General features: G+C 32.1%; 1 protein-coding gene across 2 annotated transcripts; it reads right to left on the reverse strand.

Annotated features, from left to right (window-relative positions):
* Window positions 1-1,264: 1,264 nt before the first annotated feature.
* Window positions 1,265-17,775, reverse strand: LOC130628940 (atrial natriuretic peptide receptor 1-like). Of its 2 annotated transcripts, none has more exons than XM_057442005.1 (19): window positions 16,724-17,775; window positions 15,640-15,929; window positions 14,544-14,679; window positions 11,549-11,779; window positions 11,174-11,255; window positions 10,935-11,049; window positions 10,439-10,528; window positions 9,849-10,031; window positions 9,503-9,574; window positions 8,669-8,840; window positions 6,897-7,043; window positions 6,397-6,571; window positions 5,844-5,984; window positions 5,260-5,383; window positions 4,881-4,949; window positions 4,082-4,256; window positions 3,622-3,720; window positions 2,971-3,062; window positions 1,265-2,351 (listed from the first exon to the last, which is right to left on the reverse strand). In XM_057442005.1, the coding sequence occupies exons 1-19, from the start codon at window positions 17,403-17,405 to the stop codon at window positions 2,244-2,246; spliced, it is 3,183 nt and encodes a 1,060-aa protein (XP_057297988.1). In that variant the 5' UTR covers window positions 17,406-17,775; the 3' UTR covers window positions 1,265-2,243. The 2 variants fall into 2 exon arrangements, with proteins under 2 accessions (XP_057297988.1, XP_057297989.1); XM_057442006.1 differs by lacking the exon at window positions 16,724-17,775 and adding an exon at window positions 16,005-16,077.
* Between the last annotated feature and the right edge of the window lie 6,886 nt (window positions 17,776-24,661).

The following is a 24,661-nucleotide window of genomic DNA, read 5'->3' on the forward strand; positions in this document are numbered from 1 at the left end:
TGTTGGAGAGTCATGGCAGCAAACTTCTGTCTTCAAAAAACATTACCTTGGGAGTGTGGGGGTGAAAGTGTGTGAGTAATTAGAATTTTAAAGTGTCCTAACACTTTCGGCAAAGATTGTAGCTAGCTATAGCTGAGCTTTGGAAAGTGAAATTTTAGCTATCATATATATTACCGTATTTCCATACAATAAATTTATACTTATCAATTCCGTTTTCCGTTATCATGCAGCACTGACATCAACATATGAAATTGTAACTATAAATTTTCCTTGATATAAACAAAACGAATCGTTCGAGAAAACTCGCGCCGCGGCTGTGGTGTTCTACCATTATTCACTGGCCGAACGGCATATATTCTCTATATATAAATAATGCCAAGCTTCCAATTGTAGTATGTGCGGCCAGGGAATGAAAACAAACATGGTTTTTTCTGCTCATTTTTTTTTCAGCAAAAAAAATGTATACACAAGGCTAGAACATTTAAGGGAAATTTCTGTGCGTTTAGAGACTGAAACAAGTTTTGCGAAACGCGATCAGCAGATTTTTAATGCAAAATGCGAAATTTTTTGTTTTTAAAATTTTTGAAGAAAAATGACCCTATTTTAGAGAACATAAAGTATATAATACAAAATTGGAAGGTTCGGGTAATTATAAGAGTGTTGTCTTGCAAAAGAAAAACATAAAATTTGTTGCGGAATTCATTTTCACGATTTTCGATAAAAAAATTCGTAGGCCATGTGCGCGTGAACTTAGAGTGAACTTAATTCCGTTAGTTACTTAGAAGTTAATCTATCTAATACATAGGGTCTAAAATTGCAAAAGTAAGCACCACAAGGGCTTTTAAAAGGATAATCATTCCCCCCCCCCCCCCCCCCCCGTGTGCAATTACTACTTTGGCGAAGATCAAACAAATAAAATGCATAAAATAAAAAAATCGACAGCCTCTATAAGAAACACTTTCAAAACACACTATGTTAAGAAACCTCGTCTGATTTATTGCGCAATGGAGCAATACTCAAATCCAGATACATTTTTCTGATGCCCTCTACCACTCATTCACGCAGTCAAATATCAACATCTGTTTTCAATTGAAAGAAGATTTTATAGCCAATTTGAAATCAAAAGCATAAATGACCAATAAAAATACAACGCTTGCACATTCTAAGCAACATTTCCATCTAACTCCGGCAAACTTTTTTGATACAAAAATTCCTAGGAACGAGGGTGAGAATCTACCGCATGCGATGATGAAACAAAACAACATACGACATATACACATATTTATATTTAAATATATACAATCTGTAGTTTGATTTTTAATATATTTTTATAGGTGAAACTTATGTAAGAAAATTCAGTATTGCGTTAAATAACGTAAGAAACTAATTGTGTACTCGACAAGGAAGCAACCATGCCATGAGTACTAACGCTTAAAGAGATGATAAAGGAATTGGGAAAAGGTTCTTTTGTAAGACAACACCTAACAAGTCGAACTCTTAAACTGTTACCAAAGATGCAGTAAAAATTGCAACGATTGATCAGAAGCTGAACTGAGGTTTCAGCACAAGTTTATCAGGCTTTCGTTAACCATTTCCGTGTTTCAAATATCGTCTAGGCACAAAAGGGAGATAATTTCCAACATGCAACAGTCTATGTTTAGCAAGATTTCATATTAACAAAAATAAGAACGCAAATACGGTACGAAAGAAGATAAATGTTCTAAAGAAAAAATAAAATATAGCCGTAGTGTGTGAAAATTTGGGTAGCGTGGGTGGATTTAAAATATAAAAGCATAAATAAAAAAATAGTAAAAAAATTAACAACAAATCTGAAAAAAGCAACAACTTAAAGGCACATTTCGTTCGAATATCTTTCTTGTTATTTTGTGCCCAGTTAAAACAGCCTCGCATCTCGTTAATACAGTCTCGCGTCCAAGTTTTATTTCTATACCTAATAACACGTGATAAAACTAAACAATGTCACAATTTGTAAATAGATGACTAAAAGTCACGCGTTTAAATAAACTTGATTTTTATACAGCTCTTACAAAAATAATAATTTATCTATTTGACGTTCTATATGAAGCTCGATTCAGTATTGGGATCGCATATGCTAATTAACATTCCTTGGAATAACCCGAGTTAGCGGTGATAAAAATGGCTTGCTTTTTGTCGTTGAACTTTTTCGCTTGCGACTTCAAGCGACCAAGATGTTAAGATTAAACACACTCGATCAAACTTTGTTATTTGAATGAATGCTCCTCCAAACCAACTGCTTCTTTTAAGTCAGGTAACGCTTTCGTAAAACCATCGTAGCCGGCGAGAAAAAACGTAACAATTGTGCCTTTACCCTGAAGTAAATACAAAATAATGATTCTGTTATGCAAGCAGATAACTAGTTACTTGTTTATATTACGCCAGAATGGAAGAGGACTGAGAGCTAGGTGCGTAATGTTTGCAATAAAACTTAATACAAATACACCTATTTACCAATCTTTTTCGTGACTAGTCTGAATAAAACAATGAAAACAAGCTTGACAGTATAACTTATAACGTGCAGAATTTTGACAGAACTATCCGTGCTTGTATGCAGTTTTAAGGGAGATATTTGTGTTTGTATAAAATCTTAACAGAGATGTTCGTGTTTGCGTTTTTGTTTGAGATATATTCATGTTTTTATAAAATAGTTGTACAAAATAGAATTAGAATTAAATTTGACGAAATAAACTGTATTCGGGTAAAATCTCAAACTAAATCTTCCCCTGACCGTCTTTTTGGTCTACTTTGAATTAAGTAGTCTGCTGACTTTATCTTTTACTATTGGTTTCGTTATAATTCTTGTTACGAAAAAACCTTAACTTGTTCAGGCGTTGTCCAGGCTATTTAAAGACTTACGGATAATTGCTCAGCTTTCCAGGATTTTCTGACCGTGATAGCAAAAACAATTTTCAAGATCCAGTAAAAACATACCTTCATTGTGACAGGTCCTCTCTCCACTAAATGATATCCACCAAGTTCACATAACACCTCCTTACATTCTGGACTGACATGTATGCGAAGAGCTAGAAGTAGATCAAACACACGCTACATTTATGTATACGCGTTATTAGCTTTTGTTTTCATTGTTATTTTCCTTCATTAGCCCCTCCTCCCCCCCACCCCCTTAAAAAAAGAAGGAAGAATTAACTGATGGTACGTAGACTAACCGTAACTTTCCATGAAGAATTAAACTCAAAACAATCACTTCTCCTCACACCTTTCTTCATCATATCTTATTTTATTACCCTACTGGAAGGTCGAAGATTTCTTATTAAGCTTTGCAACCTCGCTTTACAGCTGTTTTAGTGATGCAGGTACATCCCCTGCTTGAACACCAGGCAAAAAGTGAATAAAAAAGGTAAAATGTTTTCATTGATAATAAAGTACATCACATATTAAAATAGTTGTTAAAATTGCTTTTCTCATAAAATCAAATTTTAGTCAATGTGATCAACGTTTTTGGAATATTCCTCTCTCTAGCTAAATATGCACCCTTTTATTTACTCATGATGTAAATGTGAATACATGAGAAGAAACGAATGTTCACACGCCAGGGTATGACATGTGATTTAATTTATTTACCTAGCCCACTGGATTCCATGCGTGATGCGTAGTTCACTGTATCTCCAAAAAGACAATAGCGTGGCATTTTTAGACCCACAACACCAGCAACGCAAGGTCCTAAAACAAACAGTTGTTATTAAAAAAAATTAAGCACTAAAATAAGGTACATAAATTAATTTAAAAATAGTAAAATTGCAAGTCTGTTGTTATCACAGAAATACTTGCTTCATTCGAGTTAATTTATTCTATTAAATCTCACTAAAAGAATCACGGTTACAAATGTACAGTTCTGTTCTTGTTCTTAGTTCTATTCCAAAGTTATTTTCATTTAAACCATCTTACTATTTATTTTATTGATACGTTAATAAGTTGATTTTCGTGGTAAAAAATCACACTTACACGAATTTATGTCCACACCAAAATGTTCACCAATTATTTAATGTAGCAAAATCCTACTAAAATCCTTGTTCACACTTACCCGAATGGATACCGATCCGTAGTTGTAGTTTAGCTTCTGGTTTGTGACGCACGGTAAAAGTTGTTGTTGCGCTCAATAAATCTAACGACATTCTCGCAATTTCGCCAGCGTGTCTGTTACCGTTTCTTTCAGGTAAACCTGACACTACCATGTAAGCATCTCCTATTGTTTCAACCTAAACAAGACAACAATCCAAAAGACGTTATTATAAATAATACATTTGCTAGCAACAAAGTGACTGAAACACGTTACTCGCTAACTTAATTTTTCACATATCCCCATTGCGCTTATACCATTTTTTAGGCAAGAAAACTCCGGAGAACTCAAATGTTTTGGTAAGTCAAAAAACTTTTTTAAACCTTTATTCTTTACATAACTCTTTTAATTTTTTTCAGTTATTTTTTGCTAGAATTCCAATCTTCGAACGTTCGAATGTTTAAATTCTTATTTTTTCTTAACGCAAAACCAAACGATTTTCGATTTAGAATTTTGGCAAATCTTTAGAATTTATCATTAGCTCTTATGGCGGAGAAATTCAGTCCCTTTGAAGAGAGTTTTACACAAAAGAAAATAAAGAACTTGACGCAAATTAGCTAATTATTAATTACCCGTAACGGTTCAGATAGAAATAAAGATCGATGATTACCATTAACCCCTTCTCATAAAACATGTTCACTTCTATCAATTTGCCCTTAAAAAGGGAGGAGGGAGTGGTTGAGCAAGTGAGCAAGGGAGGAAAGGAGGGAGCGGTTGAGCAAGAGAGGGAGGGAGGGAGTAAACTAAGCACTAATTAACTTACTTTATAAACGTGATGTTGGTCTACTATCTGATCGAAACATGTATACAAGTCGTTTAATAAATCGACAACCTAAAAATATAAATAGTAAAGAGAGAATCATAAACTAGATTACCTAAAAATGGCGGCTGCGATATAAGCCGAGAGGAGTCGTGAAGATAAACTTTACGAATCAAAAAAAGAATAAACCAACGATTTCACACACAAGAAACGAGCTGGGGTGGGACGAGAAATATATGTATTATGATAAATCAGGTGAATTATAAAATGATTTTCAAAAGAATTTAATCAGAACTTCCCAAATTTCTCAAACATTTTACTTGCATTTTCATAATACTGTACAGTAATTTGTCAAGAATTGTTTTTAATGAAGACTGATTACCTCTAAAGGTGTACTTTCGGCAGCTAACTTTGTAAACCCTACAATATCGCTGAAAAATATGGTCACAATATCAAACGATTCAGCTCGCACAGTATCGCCTTGTTTTAACTGTTCTGCTACTGTCCTAAAATAGACACAAAAAAGACACGTGACTTGTACATCTGCACGAAGTTGTTGTTCGGGGTGGGGTAATAACAGACTAACAAACTATTTTAACACACGAATTTTTATGATGAAAATCATTTTTTGGATATTTCATAATGTGCAAGCCACGGTTTTTTACAAATGAAAAAAATATTGAATAAGCAAACCTTTGCTAAAACAACAATGTCTTACCAAGCACTCAATAGATGTTTTTATAAGAAACAAACTCTTACGTTCAGGCTGGATGTTTCTTAACTTTAGTAGAGTTTTGTAGAAGAGTTTTGTAGAAATTTCTAACCCTGTTTTATACGCTTAAAATGCAGTGAATCTATAAATTTACTTTTTCAGCCTGTTTTAATATTTTAAAAAGTTGTGTTGATATCAACCTCGTTTTTCTTTTAACAAATATTTTTACAAGGCCTGGTTAAAAATTCTGTTACCTTGGTAACATCCTGTATAACAGTTCGTCAGTCTTAGCTTTCTCCTCTTCCAATTGCTTCGTTCGGTCTGCAACAAGTTCTTCTAAATGATCCGTGTATTTCTCCATCATATTTATCATGTTGTCCACAATGTTTATGTTCCTAAACAGAGGTGTACATAGTTAGTAAAAGAAACCATAATAATGGCTATGTATGAAAACACCATTTCCAGGTGTGTTTAAGTACAAAAAGAGCTTTTTTGAATGACAAAATGAGAGCACTGATCATGGCCTCACATATATAATAATAATATTTTATAATGTGAGTGCCTTCAAATTTGATGTTGAATATTTCCATCAAGCTTTGAAGATGGATGGGATAAGACATAAGATCTTTTTCCAGGTCGTTTGTAGAAGTTTTTTTCCTCTTTAACACACACTTTAATTTTTGATTAAACATAAACAGGACAGTCCTGACCAAAAAAACATATAGTGTGAAAATGTAATGACAGGTGGTTGAAAGAGGTCATGGGTGCAAACATACAGACAGATTACATCAATAAAAAATCTCTTACTTGCCGCCATTCAACTTTTTCAGTGTTTTCATAATTTCGTCAAATCGTGGTCGATGTGACGGCAGTTCTTCCCAGCATTGTCTCATCAAAACATGGTAATCTGGGTGGCCGACCTCTTCAGACATTTTTGGTCGAAACGGTGGAGACAATGACTTTTTTACTTGGCTTATAATTTCTAAAGTGGAGTTGAGAATTTACAGTTAAATTTTATATGTATGCTCAAAGAAAAAACAAAAACTTTTAAAATTTTGCTTCACAATGAAATTCTGTGAATATCTATAGAAAGACTTGACGAATGCCTTACATTTTACAGGTATATATAAAATTTTATTATATATCAAGTCCAACCTAAAGTGAGGAAATTATAAAGACATAAGCCAGGATTGTAAGAACAATTATTTTTATTGACACATATTTTTGCTGAATTTCATGTAAGTTTTATACGATAAACATATGTTTAAGCCTCAAGTCAGCTTCCTAAAAAAAAAAAATAACAATACCTTTAGCACTCATCATTTCAAACATACAGTACGGATAACCTCTCGTAATAATTTCTTGTAGAATGATTCCATAACTGTACACATCCCCTTCTTTCGACCGAGGAAATCTGAAGTTGTCGAGATGTTCTGGTGCAACCCATAACAGAGCTAAAATGCAGAATAAATCTAATTAAAGAGCGTTTTCTTTACATCGAAACAGATTTTCGAAGATTTTATATGAGAAAAACATGAAATTACAAATTAGAAATTCATTGAAAACAGTTTTGGTTTAAACGGAAAATTAAGATGAAATGTTAGGGTAGCATACTGCTACTGGTGTTAATTCTAACAAACTAATATCAGGACATTTAAAAAGTGTGTGGGCCTGAGGGGAGGGAAGTGGTCACGTTATAACTAACAAAAAACATAGGAAGAAGGGATATATGTGTTTTTCATATGTTCGCTTTCAAGTTTTTTGAATAATTGTTTAACACGGTTTGATGCAAGGAAGTAGTTAATAATTATGCTGATCATTTGTCTTGCTTCCTCAGTAAAAACACACATATTAATAGAAATATTGTATTATGAAATAACTTGTGTATAAATATACAACATGATTCGCATGTAATGCAATTTGTAAATTTTGGGTGAATAGGTCGAGATGCTGGGTAAGAAAAGTAAATTGATGTAAGACATGACAGATAACGTATGCTGCTAATACTCATAACATTGTAATTACACCAAAATGCTTGTCCAAGGCAAAGAGGGTATTTACTACAGAGTATGCACGTTTTAGTTGCCATTCACCTATTGTGAATGGCAACTAAAACGTGCAATGTCTTTCTGGATCATATATTGTGAGTGGTTTTCATGGCATGACCCAAATCTCTTCATGAATGAACTTTATTCTCGTTTTTTCAATTTTTTTACTTGAGGTTAACTTTCATTTCTAATTTATTTATTTATCTGTTACTAATTTATGTTATTTATTTATTTACTATCTATTTAATTATTTTATTATTTTATCTCATGCATAAAATATGTTTATTCTCTGTCCTCTTCAATCACGAAAGTACGATTTCACTTCACTATAAACAGATAATCACATAAAGCATTTCTCCACACATAATAAACATGTGTTATCAAATAATTATGACTATTAATTATGACTATGACTATAATTATAAGAGTGGTATGCACAAGCTGGTCATGTACTGTCTCAGCGTGTGTTACCACATAATAATAATATCAGGATTCATAAATGGGTGTGCCTCACCGTAATGTTAATAAGTCATAATAATAATCAAAATATTAAACGAGATTTTGACATTTAAGAAAAATGGTCACACTGACGTAAGTAACAATTGACACATTTTGGACGTGAGATCTAATTAAATAGATAAGTCCTCTGTTTACCATGAACATTGACAAGTGAACTTTAAGAAGTTTAAATTGTGTGAATCTAGCAAAGAAATGACCTATACAAACTACTTATGGGGAAGAACATTAAAATTTGACAAATTGTCTTGTATTTTGTGGAGGATTGTAGATTTAGTAACAAGGTGTGAGTAAATCACTAGTGTTACATATGTTTACATCAGTATTACACAGATACCCAAACATGGCAGCATTTTCTCTATAATAATAGTAGTGATTTGTGAAAATGGTTACCAAATTGTATGTATTATATGATGGGTGAAAATCAGACCGGATGACCAGAATATAAATAAATAAATAACAGGGAAAGTATAGATTTTTCTATGGGCTAACGACTAGTTCCAAACATTACTTACAATCTAAATAGTGATCTTCTCCAGCTTCTACGTCTTTTAGTTGACCTTCCTTGAATTTAAACAAACCTATATCAGTGATCTTGCAAACGAAACGACTGTCGATAACGCAATTTGTTGATTTCAGGTTACCATGGACACCAATAGGTGTATTGTAATGTAGGTAGTTCATACCCTGAGAATAGGAAAAAAATAATAACTTTATAACATAACAATAATAATTCAGGCTCCATTCTGTTTAAAATCTGTGCAAAAAACATTAGATGTATGTGTACGTTTACGCAATGACAGATCTTGAAAAACACTTAGCATGTTTTAAACAATACTGTCGAAGAAAAGTAACAAATTATTAAATTAACATAGACAGTCATTTCTCTGCGCAAATTTTGGACTCAGTTATTAACTAAGTGAGGTATTCATTCCTTTATTCTTTTACTTTTTCGTCTATTTATTCTTTGATTCAATCATATAATCACTTAAAACAAATATTTTCACAGGTTAGCCAATTCAAGAATTAGGAAACATGTATAGAAAGTTTGTGTTCTTCAACGGTTCCTGTTTTGTTACTTTTTGTTGCGCTTATTCTACATAAACAAGTAAGAACAAATAATGATGAGAGAGTTCTAGTAAAGCAAAAGATATTAAAAGTCTTAATTGAATTATCTGTAAGAATAACGTCATTTCTTAAGATTTGGGTTAATTTCCTGTTCACTTTTGTATTGATAAAAAAGTGATTTGCCATATACCAAGGAAGGAGTAGCATCTTTTTATGAACCAAGACAGATGATAAATATATAGAGAATACATAAACACCTAGGTGATTACTGAATTACTTACTCGTGCTAAGTCAGATGCAATAGATATTTGAAACATCCAGTCTAATTTGATATCCTCGTTATACAGTACATCCTGTAAAAATAGTACAACACAATCTTTAATTTATGTAAATGGACGCTGAAGAAGACTTAAATACAACGCAAACTTTTAGGAATATTTTGACATGTGTGAGGCAAAAAGAGCACCTCAAGTACAATAGGTTTTTTAGGCATTGGCTAACTTTTTAAAAAGTTTAACATTTTACAAGTGTCTCTGAATACCTCTCTTGAAAAAGCCTGACACTAAACCAAACAAACACAAAAACATTTCGTACAAAGGTCAAGATTAAATTGTTATTTTACCATACCTGCAAACTACCCTTGTTGCAATACTGTGTCAGGAGGCAGATGTTTGGATTATCAATGCAAGCTCCAACAAATGCATTTATATTTTGGTGTTGTACTTCAGAGATGTCTTTAAACTCTAGCAAAATATCTCTTGTAAGTGTCACTGAGTTTTTGCGCAGTTCCTTGATTGCAACATAGTTTCCCTAAAGGATACAAAAATTGTCAACACAATGTCTATATATCAATTTTATATCTTGAAATCTTAACAATAATACCTCAGACTACAAAATTAATTGACACATAAATGTTACAAAGTTTTATTTGGTTTGTTAGTATCTAAATACAGGATGGTGTAAATCTCCTAGTAATGGTAATCATTAAAGAGTTCACTACAATATTCAAGTAATCACAGTTACACAATTTTTTGTGAACAAATATAAAATAAATATCTTCCACATTATTTTTTTAAGCCCTTTAAAAAGCATAACAAAAGACATTTAAACATAAAAGTAGTGGATAAACTGTGACTGATAGTAAATACGTTTTAAGAGCAGGATCGTTTTCTTTTAAAAAAAAATCTCTGACAATGCATTTTTACAATATCTATTACCTGAAACAATCCAATCCTAGTAAATACTTGTCCATGTACATCACTGCCAATTTGACTATCTATTGACTGGTTACTGCCTTGAGATACTCCCTAAAGTATACATTAACATGGTAATACAGCAATGTACCTGTAACAATGCCTACCAATTATAGGACACTAAAGCTTATTCAAAGTGTCCAAAAAAAGTACGAAAGTACAAAACCAATTTGCTTAACTTTCACCATTAATGTTTCTGCTTTTGAGTCTCAATTGAATGTGTAAAACCAATGTCATGCATGAAAGTTATTTTCTGTTAAGAGACTAATTGAAATATTAAAAATTATACGGCTGTTAGACACTGTAAAAACAATTTTGAGCATGTGATTTGCTACGAAAAGACTAACTAAATTTGAAGGTAACCATCACCTGCTTTTTCTTACAACCAAAGAAGGCAAAAACAGCATGAAAACCACACACAAAGAAACATAATCAAGACAGTTCACTTTAAAATGCCTACCATAACTTTACTTCCGCCGTGACTCATAGACCTCATAACTCTTCTATTGAAATGAATATCATTAAAATTAACTCTCCAATGTTGAGACATTAAGGCATTCTCAAATGCTTTCCGCCTAAAATTAAAAACAAGTTGCTTAGTTAGGACTAATAGTTAAGTTAATTAAATACAGGCCACATTAACAAAGATTTACATTTGCAGATAATAAAAATTACGATAATTGGCTTTATATAGTTTACCTGTAATGGATAACAACATATGCAACTGCAAGTAACAGAACTACAAATGAAAGTACGCCAGCCAAAGCATATACCCATGGTTCTAAAATAAAAATAATTATGCTTTGACAAAGAAATAAATTTATAAAAAGCTTTATATTAAGTGATACTTATAAAAGTACTTCATCCATGGAATGCCTGAAATAAAACTTTAATAAAATTTAGCTTTGTAGATGGAAAAAGTTTATAAATAATTGGAATGTAATTCCAGGCCTGATAATCATTAAGTTTATAAAATGGAAGTTTGAATTTTTTTTTAGTGATGAACAACAACAGAAGAAATTCTGCACTCCAATAATGCATCCGTTTTAAAAAATATAGTGCAAAAATATCTACCTGTACTTTTCGGGGGAGGACAGAATTCACTATTAAACCCACATGCTGGTCTTCCCAAGGGAATCACTGTTGTTTTTCCGGGCCAATTGACAGTTGTGTTCAACACTTCCAGTTTTGAAGAATCAACAAAAAAGTTAGCTACTCTGTAATATTTTGAGTCTTTGACATTTCGAACTTGAAGTGCTGATGCTCTGTCACCAACCATATCAATGACAACTCTTCCGGATTCACCTTTTAAATAAATTGTTACAATGCAGTAAGGTCTTTATTGTTGGTCCGGCGTTACTTAATGCACTAATTCACTAATTTTACAATACACTAATTTTACCAGATTCACACCTTTGTCACATAAATATGGCTTAGTATATTCTTTATTATTTTTTTTTGTGTATCTTAATTTACGCATGCTTCAAAATTCTATACAAGTTTTTTTAATTTAAACGACCCTGAGTTATCAGCAAATTTAGCTTTCGATTTTCAATTGATCCTAAACTCCAGTGACATTTTTAATCCCATGATACGCTGCATTGTAACAGCTTGTTCTAATATTATCATCTGGTATATGTTTACCTAAAACATGACAACACAGAGAGAATGGTTACTTTTGTTTTAATGAAAACAACTGCAGCAAGGTTTTTAGTGTTGTTTTCCCTTTGAACAATACTTTGCAGCAAGCTTTTCCGTCTGATTGATTTACTATATTGCAAATAATACTGTAATGGGAAAAAGCATGAAGTATATATCTTATTCGTTGGTTTTGTTTTTATTAGCGCTGAAATATTTTAAAAACTCTCATGCAAAGTTTTTTGTGTTATAAAAAATACTATAGCTATATATGTTTGCTGTTTTTCGGTTCTTTGCTTGTTTATATAAACTTGTTGTTTTAAAATTCATTTGTAAAATAAACTTTTAAAATTGATTTCACAACCTTTCTTTTGATCATTATTTTAATTTATATTTAGAAACATATCCGACTTCAGCATATTTTTTTTCGTTTAAAGCCATAAGACCCAGGATTTAAAAGATTCAGAAGCATGCAGCAAGCTTTAACTTACATTCAGATATGTGATATGATTTTTATTAAGGACCCTACTTGACTAACAACAAGACACACCATGATTATTAATAGCAAACTTAAGTTGACCATAAACATCATCAGACTGCTGTAAATGAATGCTCTTTAAGCTGTGGTATAGGCAGCAGCATCATTTAATGCAAAACTGCAAAAATTTTAACAGCCTAGATAAAGTTCATCTTATGTTGCCTCTTCTAATCTTAATGTTCCTAAGAAAAAGGTTCTTGCCTTATTTAGGTCCGGTTTTACTACAGGCAAAGACACATCTTAGGAAAACTGTTTCATAAGCAGCAACTTGTTGTTCATTACAGATGATTTTTAAGTCTTCTTTAAGATTTTCTGCAACGTTTTAGTTCAAAAATAAACTTTACAGGTTTTTGCTTTTGGGTGTCATATACAAATTTTTGTGTAGCGGCTGCAACGCCACTTATTCAGTAAAACTATACAGTGCTTGAGGGTAATTTTCTGTGAACATTTGATGTATCACATCTCACAGGTGAGAGAGTTTTCACTCGGCATCCTTCCACAGTTAATGAGCATTAACTAATGATGTCACACTACGCTGACAACAACAATTTTAGTACTTAACACCTGATGTTTATAATTATATTTTGCAAATGAAAAATTTTGTTTTGTTTTTAAAGAGAAATCTCTCCTCAATAAGACTGTAATAGGGTGGCCACAGATGCAAAACTTTATAATTTCAGGAGATTTTAGTAAGATTTAGGAGGCTTTTAGGTCAAATTTTTGGAGAAAAACCTGGAAAACAAATAAAATATATGAAAAACAATCCGTATTTTAGGAGATTTTGCTAAAATGTTAGAAGGAAATGAAGTTACCCCTAATTAATCCTTTCCCTGTTTCAAGATCAAAGAAACGAAGAGTTCAAATGAAGAGATCAAAGAATTCATTTCAGACTGCAATAATTGTGTAAAAATAACTTAGTCGTCCAGTTGTAAGATAAAAATATTGCTCAATTTTCTTGTAACAAAAGACGTGATAACAAAAAGTTACTATTTAAAAGGTGGGGTTACCCTATATATCATCAACAACATTGTATTATTTTCAGGAAATTGTTGATGTCTTTTTTAAATTTAAAGATTTTCTAAATATTGCGATCAAGGCTTATATATAAAACACATTTTTGTTTTTGTCTTAATGTTTATCTAACATAAATCCTGACAAAGAATATTACTTATAATATAATACTTATACCATCATGGTCTTTTTGACTCTGATTTAAAAAATATTTCTGCCTTTTCAATTATCTCTTATGTCAGATTACTATACTTTTTCATAGAGCGAGTGCAAGAATGCATTATTCAATATTTCTATTAAGTAACATGGTGAGTAGGTTCTTACAGCATAGAAATTGAATTGAAAGTTTTAAAAGTGCTTTTGTTGTGAAGAACAGAGTTGTATTAAATCAACATGTATTTGTATCCTGTTTATGTTTTTTTCCTTCTGATATCTTGTTAGATACTTGCTGAGCATTTTTCAGCAAGGGTTTTAATACGCTAGGTTCAAATTAGTAATATAAAGTCGGCACATAAATGCTTGCTGACTGTGGGAAAGAAAATCCCCTTGCAGCTGTGCCATTGTTTTCTTGTTATTGGTAATTTTATTACAACAACTAAAACCAGTAACACATGCAATTGTTAAAAAAGGATTTAGAACTAACAAAACTGTGTTTCAGTTTTCACATTGCAAATTGTAAACTGATAATTGTAAACTTAAAACAAATCCATCTTTTCTGATTTTCTCACGTCTAAATACAGTGTACTGGGCTAAAGAATACTTTAAAGTCACTTACTATTATTACTTCATTAATTTTTGTAACAACTTCGACAATAACCAATAAATTTAACTATTCAAGATAAATTTTGAAGTTGCGAGAAAAATAAAAAAATAATTATATACCTTCAAAAGTCATGTTCAACATGTTTTGTATGATAAGTCTGCCATTATCAATGCTACCATTCATGTTTAAGGTTTTATTTAATGCATGTGCATATAACAAAGCAGCATCATGTAAAAACGCAGCATAAGGTTCAACCTAATAAATATATAATATCAAATAATATATAACACAAATGTTAATAAAATCAATGTTGAAGAAGTGAGTTTTTTTGCTGTGAAAATTTTCATTCATATATGAGACAACATTTTTTTACAAATGGTTTACTTTAGCAGCAGATTTAAAACATTTTTTTCACCTTTTGAGCTTTTTCTTTAGACTTTTAGCCATAAAAGCCGATTTATACTGATGAGTTTAACAGCATTAAAATAATCTATATCATTGTTTCATCTACTCATGTAGTACATATAAAAATTTGTTTGCATCAAATTTTAATTTACAAAGGCCTGATATATTTAGGACTGACATCTTTTGCCTAATCATATTTTTATCCAAAGAATACAAATTTGTACATAAAAGACCAAATAATTCACCTTGTAAGGCAGGCTTTACATAAAGTTTTATTTCAGAGTTGAAATGAGAATTTAATTTCAGTCTTCGGTCTAATTTTTATAAATGTTTACATGATTTCCAGGGAAATGAAACTTATTTCGGTGTTAATACCATTCCACCCTTAAAATATTCATGCAATCATGTTATACCCCAAAAGAAATTATTGTACATGTGTACAAGCATATGAAATAAGCACATATGCAGTTTTCAAAACTCTGATATAACTTTATGTAAACACAACAATATTTCATTGCAGTTAGAAATATCATTGTGGGTAAATCTTCTTTCAGGTTCACATAAATGCTACCAAAAGTAACTATGTAAATTTTTAAAAATTAAAAAAGGGCCTGAAGGATACCCTTATAAAAAGTCAATACATTTATTGAAAAAACAAGTAACTTAAAATATATATATAGCCATAAAAAAATGCTTTAAGAAAGGTTTCAGCTAAAAACATCATATTGCTTTGAAATTCTCATTTTGTATTTTTGAATACACCATGAAAACAACTAATCAGCTACAGAAGAAAAAAATAATTAGCTCTACCACTTCTGAGGAAGGCATGACTCTATTGAAGGGTTGTTCTTCCATCTTTCGTCTTACCAGCTTTGAAAAGTTACTGTAAGACTCACTTTGTGGCACAAATAAACTAATATCAAGAATTCCATCTATAGCACTGCACGATTCAGATGTCTCTGGCGTTATATTTTCTGGTAAACACGAGTCAAGTAGTAATTCATATGTTAGGAAAGCATATCCAGCCGATGTTAAGCCAAGCTTTTTTGCTTCACGCATTACAGAATGTATTGTCTTTCTATAGCCACCAAGTAGAAAAACTAAATAAAAACAGAATCACATTAGCTAGTTATAGCTAAAATTAAAATTTCTCCTAATCATGAAACAAAACAAACCCATGCGTTCACCATGCCCGGTCAGTTTCATGTGACAGGCAACACGAAAGTTCCGCAAAGCAAATAGCCCTTGGACGAGGTTGCAGAAACGCTTATAAAAACAGGACACATTGCATGGGGATAAAATAGATTCATTTATGAACTGTGTTGCAGTATATAATATATCAAAGCATATTTCTGTTGATCAATGAAAATTATGCACGTGATTTCCAATGTTTTACTTGGAAGTACAAAAACAAGATCATGGTTGACTGAAGATTATCGGAAAAATTAAAAGATGTGACATTTGAAGAATCGCTGTAACAAAAATAAAAACAAAAAGATGATACCAAATTTATTTCCCTCTCCCTTAGGTCCGTCTAATAAGAACACAATTATTATTTCTTAGCTCTTTGTGTTGTTCTCAGAATTTTCCTTGTTGCAGCAGGAACATGCAATGGTCTCGTTACATGCGCCTAAAAATTTCATCGTGTCGCTTTAAACTATATGTTTAGTGCTTGTAAAATTTTAAAGATTTTATATAGCATAATGATGAAAAATACATATCGTGTGTGTAAAGTTTACATCTCTTGGAATACCAACCTCGATATTAGGATAAAATCTTTCGATACAGACCCCAGGTTTAAAGTTGAAACCAAACTACTACAGCACACCCACCCACGTGCGTAGAAAACCCTGGAACCAAGGTTGCAGAAATCAGGCTAAAATATGACACTTACTGTGAGCTTTTTTGACAGCTTCCTGTAAAATTCTTCTTAAGAAATTACCTTTCACGTTATCACTGTTAAAATTTTGAAAGTACGATACGTCGAGATCTTTTGTTAACTCGACATCAATTCTTACTCTGTTCATAATTGATGACCACGTCCCATCCGTGGGAGTTATAATCGCTATTTTCTTCCAATGAAATTGTTGCATTAAGTTCACAATAACTTTGCCAGATTTACTATAAACACCCACAGTTCGAGCGAAATTTGGATATGTTGTTAACTCGCTTAAAAAACTTGCAGCGCATCCGTAAGAAACCATGGGTATGTTCCAGTGTGATGCTAACATTGCACCAACTTTGCACCCATCGCTACATGCAGGACCTATGAGAGCATTTACCGGTACTTTTTCCTTCGTGTACATGTCCACGATAACTTCTAAAGTAGCTTTTTCCTCACATTTGCTATCACCCCATATGAAGGATACATTATAATCTCGCAGTAGGTAAGGATCGTTGTTTATTTTGTCTATAGCTACCGTGATACCAGCTGCAAAACGTGGAGCTGCTGCCCAACTCTTTCCAGACCAAGGCATAGGTACACCGAGTTTTATATTTTTTAAACAGTTAGTTGTCTTTAATATGAGTAATATTATAACTAAAGAACTATAAAAATTTGTTACCAACGACTGCATGTTAGTAGTTGTTTCTGAGTCTTGATTGTGCTTTTCTTTGCGTAGTTTTTCTCTGTTTACTTTTGTTTTTGTGAGTTTTTCTTTTTCGCTTTGTGGTTAGTATGTAATGCACTTGTTTACTCGTTTTGTCCGCTTCATATATATTTTATGTGTGTTTTCTGTGAGAACAAAATGAAATGTTAATGCACAGAAAAAAAAAGTTAAAAAATACAGACAGTACAGGAAAAGAAGAAGAAGAAGAAGAAGAAGAAGAAGAAGAAGAAGAAGAAGAAGAAGAAGAAGAAGAAGAAGAAGAAGAAGAAGAAGAAGAAGAAGAAGAAGAAGAAGAAGAAGAAGAAGAAGAAGAAGAAGAAGAAGAAGAAGAAGAAGAAGAAGAAGAAGAAGAAGAAGAAGAAGAAGAAGAAGAAGAAGAAGAAGAAGAAGAAGAAGAAGAAGAAGAAGAAGAAGAAGAAGAAGAAGAAGAAGAAGAAGAAGAAGAAGAAGAAGAAGAAGAAGAAGAAGAAGAAGAAGAAGAAGAAGAAGAATATTTTCATTCAAAAGGTTTACTCACTAATTGCAGATTATCGCTCAACAAAATAAAAATATGAAAATTTAAAGAAATTTTATTTGAAACATAAGACACAGAAACATTTTAAAATTCAAAATAAAAATAAATAATCTTATTATGTTTTTATTGATTTATTTACAAATCCTGCGAAAACAATTCAACAAACATACAAACAAATCGGTATTTTTCAAAAACAGACATTTCAAGAAATGATCGAATATTGTTCTTCATCGCAGAGGATATTTAATTTAAGATTGAAAAACTTGCGGGCTTAGGACACATTTTTAAGAGAAACTTGACGAAGGGTCTCGCTTTAAATATTCCTTAAATTCCACTACAATTTTAGTTACAATAGGTTTGTTAACTAAAATAGGTCTTGAAAAAAAAAGGTCTCTAAATAGGCATCAGGTTGTAACAACGAAAGGTTCAGAGAGAGATTGTCTTCTCTGACAAAATAATTTTTAAAACAAAAAGGTTTCATATCACATAAACTGAATTGTTTTCAGATTATTCAAACAGTCCATTTTGCAAAACTCTTTACCAGTCCAAATTAAGAAAGAACTTGATCGCCATCCCAACATCAAAAAGGAAAAAAACCCTATTGGTTGGTTTCTCAAGAACTAATGTTTTATCAGTAACTATGCAACTTCAGCGTACTGTAAAATCTTAACTCGTTCTATTCTTTTTTACAATGGGACAGCCTCTTCATATGGTTTTATTATAATTAATTAAAAAAAACTCTTTTCGTAAGCAACCTCGATCCCAGGGCTCTTTGTCTCTTTTTTATCTCCCGTCCCCACATCATAAAGAGAAAAAAAACTTAGGATTGAGGTACGTTCGTAAAAGTTTTTGATGCATCTTTTTGCATCATAGTGCAATATGTTGCGTGGCAACAGGTAATTGTCTTACTTGGTACCATTTTGAAATTAAGGACGCAAATTAAGGACCTTTGAAATGTGACAATCTTGTCATCAAAGCAGAACGTTACCAACCTTAGTAATCCCAATTCATGTACTCACCATGAAAGGGAAAGAGGTGGGGCTCTATCGGTGAATCTGCTTCGTTTGATAAGACCAAACCGAAAAAAGACAGTGCAATACGAGGAAATAAAACGTTCAATAACGACCCAAAATGAATCAATCAATCAATCAATCAATAAATCAATCAACCAATCAAATAAATAAACAACACAAACAAACAAAGTTACTTACACGTTTCAAATAGTTAAAAAAATAGTTCTGGAGTGATAAAGTAAAATCTTGCGCAGTGAAATCAGAAGAGCAAATTTGAAATAGATTTATCGAAATCAATTATGCATGTATGTACATATAGTTTAAAAAACAATCCGAATTCAGCCAATAAAATCATGAACCAAATGTTACGCAATGTATTCCCGATTTGAATTTATAGTGAAGATAAACTAAAAAGGAACCGACAAATAGAAAAATAAATATTTCATTTATTTGAAATATAAGTACATCACCACAGCTAACGAAGCTCTAGATGTGTACAACTGCAATGGCGGAAGCCCGTTTTTGTTGGTCGCAAAGCATAATCCGCATATAGCATATAAGATTGTACAATTTTCGTTCAGCCGTTCGCGTATATACTTAGTACGTATATAGGATACATACATATGATGTGCTTACGTGTGCGTGCATACATATGATATGCTTACGTATGCGTGCATAGATATGTAACTCGCATATAGCATGCCAGTTATTATACTTGTCGCTCCCTTCTTCAAAAACGTAGTTAAATGTAGTTAATGGAAAAATGCCCATTCTCGACCCCAGATCTCTTTGAGATACTTGATGTTTTAATCTTAAAGAGCTCTGGGGACGAGAATGGAAAGACGCCTTTACATAAAAGCCTTTACAAAAATATAAATAATTTAATTACCGAAATTACTTCACAGCAATCGCGGTAATTCAGCAACGTAAACCGTCATCCGTCATATTAATATGTGAGTGAGCACTTGCTTGCACACAAGCCCCTCCCCGTGATCGGTCATTCGCTTCAAACGGACAAAAACCGACATTAACAGCTACATTGTACCTGCAACTACCATATCATTTCGTTATTAGGAAACAGTCTCCTCAATTATTGTCATATTGTCGTGAAATACGGCAAAAAAATCGTATGCAAACTCTTTCCAGAAAAAAAAGAATAAAAAAGCGTTCCAGCTAAAACGAAATTATTTTTTCCTTCGGTAAACATGTATCATGAAACGAAAAACAGCTTTTTAGGATGAAGCAGCTGTTACACATGTTTTACTTCGACGCACGAAACACAGCTTCTAGACGAGTAACAAAAGTTTTTTTTTGTAAGAAATTAGTTCTTTTATAAAGAACTTATTTCTTGCCCTGTCTAAACTTTATAGTCGTTAACAACTAGGAATATTCTTTTTGATATTAAGCTCATGGTGATCACTCCGCTGTAAATCTTCCTATATATAACTGGAGTAAATGAGGCAAAAATCTTGCTGTCTCCCTTACCTTCGCTCTTCCATAAAGTTTGATTCCCACCGAAGGCGATGAGCTTGTCGCTTTCAAGAGATCAAAGGTCACCGCTTTTTTGGTTGTTTTGGCTTTAAAGTGTTACAAATAACTTAAACTTGGAGGTAAACTCAATTTCTGTAGTAAAAAGGTAAACTTCTGGCAAATATTTTTTTTCTATTTTCCAATAACATCAAAGTGATAAATCAAGTTGCTGATTATTTCTCATGTCAAAATGGATTCAATCACGTAAAGGCGACAAGAAGTATCTTTTGGTGAGAACTGCTAAGCAATGAACTAAGGCGACCAGAAAAGCGGTGACCTTTGATCTGTTGAAGACAGTGAGTCCATCGCCTTCAGTGGAAATCAGGCTTAATAGGTGCATTGTGAAGTTAAAAAATGTCTTGGTGTAAATAAGGTTTAGTTGTTTTACAAGTCAGCCTTGACTTGTAAAACTTCTGTTAGCATGTTCTTAAATTTTAGCCAAAATGAAGTCTTCGCTTGCTTATCCTTACAGTTTGCAAGAACTTATTTTTTATATTTGAGAGTTCATGTTTTCAGGGGTGAGCCTATTTGGCTCTAACATCTGCACGGCAGTCAAATATATGCCATAGCTCGTCGAAGAGAAGTTATTTTCCAGCAGATTTCTTCGCATGAAAACATTGTTAACACTATGTTCAAGTGTAGTTGGATACCTTCTGATTCATCTATATTCATTTAAAGACCTAACGATTTCTTTATATTTGGAAAAATAAAAAAAAAGTAAAAAACTTCACATCGTATCTGAATCTTTTTGTGTTTCAAGAAGATGCTGGAGCCAAAACAGCTTACAATCGCAGTATAAACATAGAAACCGTCTAACGCTTTCACTTAGACTGAAAACATGTCTACATTCTGATTGCTTTTTATGACTAGATATACTCATAAACCTATTCTAGTCCCCTAGGCTGTTTGAGATTAAAACCTCGAAAATAGTACTTTCGGGATATGCATTAAAAAGCTCTGGGGTCGAGAATGTTATAAACCGGATTTACTAAATACACGTATAGTTTCTAAATCACATTAAAATATACTTTTTAAATCTAAAACTAACAAAAATACTTACTGTAAAATATTGAAAATTATAAAAAAAAAAGAAAAGTTCTGAAAGTATAAAACAACACTAATCCGTATATGTGGACGAATTCTTTTTTCCAAATAAGTGCGATTGGTATACCATCCTTACATTTTATCATTCTCCGACAGACAATAACCAATACTAAAGTATTTAAAATATATATAAAGTCGCTGGATCACAGATATCAATATTTTCAATATATTTCACTACAAAAATGGCTGCAAGACAAGTTGAAGTTTAACATTCCTTTTTGTATGTGAACTGTGTTGTTTTTGAATCTCTGTTGAATAATTTTTTGTTGATTCTGTATATTTTTGGGGGCGTGAAATTTAGCTCGAGCAAGTGCTACCTTGCCACCTCTCTTGTGGGTTTTCACACGTAAAAAGCAAAAATTTCAATTTCGTCAGCAAACCTTTTATATATTGATTGTATAGTGTATATATTGAAGTCTAAGTTTGAAGTTGTACATTCTACATCTGTATATATTTATATAATCTAAAAACTGTCGAAATGAATTATTTATATCCAGTTTGGTATAGACAAACTTGTTTCCAGGCTGATTTAGTCACATGCTCGATTTTTTAGGAAAAAAAACAAACAAACAAACAAACAATCAAAAATAACAAAACAACAAAAAAAACCCAAAACAACAAACAGGAAATGAAAAAATAAATGAATTTTAATTTTTCCGTGTATCAAGAAATGGTATTAATCTTTTTCATTTATGTTGATATATGTATCACCCTTTATTTCTGTATAAATTGATTCCAACTTATCCCAGCTGTTTTTTTTTTGTAAAAAACCTCCTAAGAAGCCCTGGGGACGAGGTTAAATTTGCTCGTGCAAAATCGATTTTGATGAAATTGCTTTTAAGGCTGGACACTTGTTAACTAAAAAATATTGCATATTATTGTTAAGGACTACGAAACAACTGTTTAAGTTACAATTTAATAGCTTACACGAATTTTATTGAGGGTTTAGCGTAATAATTGAAACAGGCATGAAAAGCACTGCCTTTGTAAAACAAGCTCGTTTCCAGGACTTCTAAAATAATTTGTCATGAGGGATTGGGACGAGAGGGTTTTAATCCATGCAGTTCAAATGGATTGATTGCTCAATTCTTGTTAACTTGTACTTTTGTTTACTCAAAAATTACTTTACAGACAGAATCGTCGTCACTAGTATTCTAATACATAATTCGTCAGACAAAGTTCTCGTCGGACAAATGTTTCGTTAAAGACAAAATTTCCGTCGCCCTCAAAAAACTTCATTTTATTTTCCAACATTATTTTGTCCGATAGGGTATGTACAAGAGAGAAAAAGAAAGTGGTTTCCAGATTATTTTACAATTCAAATAAAGCCAACAGCGATATAACGCGTCTTTAGTTATTGCAGTTACCAAGTTATATATCGCCCTGCTAATACATTCCGATGTAAAAAAATAGTTTTCTTGTAGTTGCAAGACTTTGGTTTTACTCACTAATTTGTTTTGTTATTCGTAAAGAATCGACATTAAACTAAATGTAATAGCTTAAAAAGAATGGGATTAATTCATTATGTTTGTCAAGAATCAAACGAAAACTTGAACGCAACATCAAACTTCTAAATCAACCCTAGAGAAATCTGTCTAAAAATAAAAATATTGCATACAACAAGCAACAACAACAACAATATACAACAACAATAATAACAACAACAGCAATAATAATACTAACAACAACAATAATAATAACAACAACAACAACAAGAACAACTCGTACTACTGCGACAACGACAACAACAATAACAATAACAGCAACAATAACGATTAATGCTTGGAACTGGTGCAAATAATAGAAGAATGAGTAATACCACAAAACTTTACGAGTCCATGAAGCTGAAAAAACACATGACAAATTAAACTTACGCCAAGTAAAAACCATGAGTAGAAACATACCATGCTTATACAATGCATCAAACTCTCACCGTTTGGAGCGGAAATTGTTATCATAAGTAAACTGGTATCATACTGGGAGTTAAACTAAGCATCTAATATTTTTCATCGTCGTTTATTATTAGTTGTCAAAGAAAAACTACTGGAACAATGGAACAGTTTAACTTAGTTTTGTCAGGAATTCAAATACCCAATTTGAAAATTTTAATATCGTTAACTAAAGTGATTCATTTCTAAGCTTGTTATGTGTTAGAAAGAAACAGTCCTCATCAAGTAAAGCTTAATCAATTAGTTTGGGGATAACTAATTATATTTTATTTCATTGTTTTTGTTTATAATTACTAAACTCCGCTTAAGAGAGTTTACAGATATAGGTATTTTCATGCACATTCCAGGGTTGACGTTGGAGGAGGGCTATGTCAATCCCTTTTTTCCCAGATGTTTTAAATTTGCTCTTAGGTAGCTTCAAGAAAACAATTTTTTCCATTCTTTGAATAGCATTTTAGCCAATCTAGAGGGCTCTATTTGTCTTTTATTTGCAAGATCAATTTGTCAGCCCTGCAGTCATGACTAATTGGCGGTCACTAAGGAGACATTTTTCCATTAAAAAAAATCATACTAAATTTTTGTACACAAATTTTAGATAACTACCAACGAAGAAACAATTAACACATCCCCCAACAAAATCAAAAATAACTGGGCATGCTGACATCAGCAAAATTAAGCATTAAGAGTTTAAATCCATTAATTAGTTTTTGTAATTGATTTGGAATTTAACTCACTTTTGCAAGATATAATGTCTTGTAGATTAGGTGTGATAACTACAAACTCAAACATCAACACTACACATAATATCAACGTCTTTAAGCATGAATTGAAAATGGTTTTATACAGCAGGTCAAGCTCGACCTCAGCACCTTTTACTGCGGTGGCTATTTCACTAAAACTATCAAAAAGTGCAGCGCTGTTGAGAAGTAAATAGTCCTAGGGACGAGGTTGACAGCAGACGTTCTGACGCAATTATCTCCAGAAAGTGGACACACTATAAGGCTGTTATCTCCATAAAATATAAAAAACTACAAAATACACAATTTTGTCCAATTAAGGCTAAAACGACAATCACTCACAAAATATATTAAAAGCCAAGTTAAAAAATTTCAA

The sequence above is a fragment of the Hydractinia symbiolongicarpus genome, chromosome 15 (assembly GCF_029227915.1).
Source record: "Hydractinia symbiolongicarpus strain clone_291-10 chromosome 15, HSymV2.1, whole genome shotgun sequence".
NCBI lineage: Eukaryota > Metazoa > Cnidaria > Hydrozoa > Anthoathecata > Hydractiniidae > Hydractinia > Hydractinia symbiolongicarpus.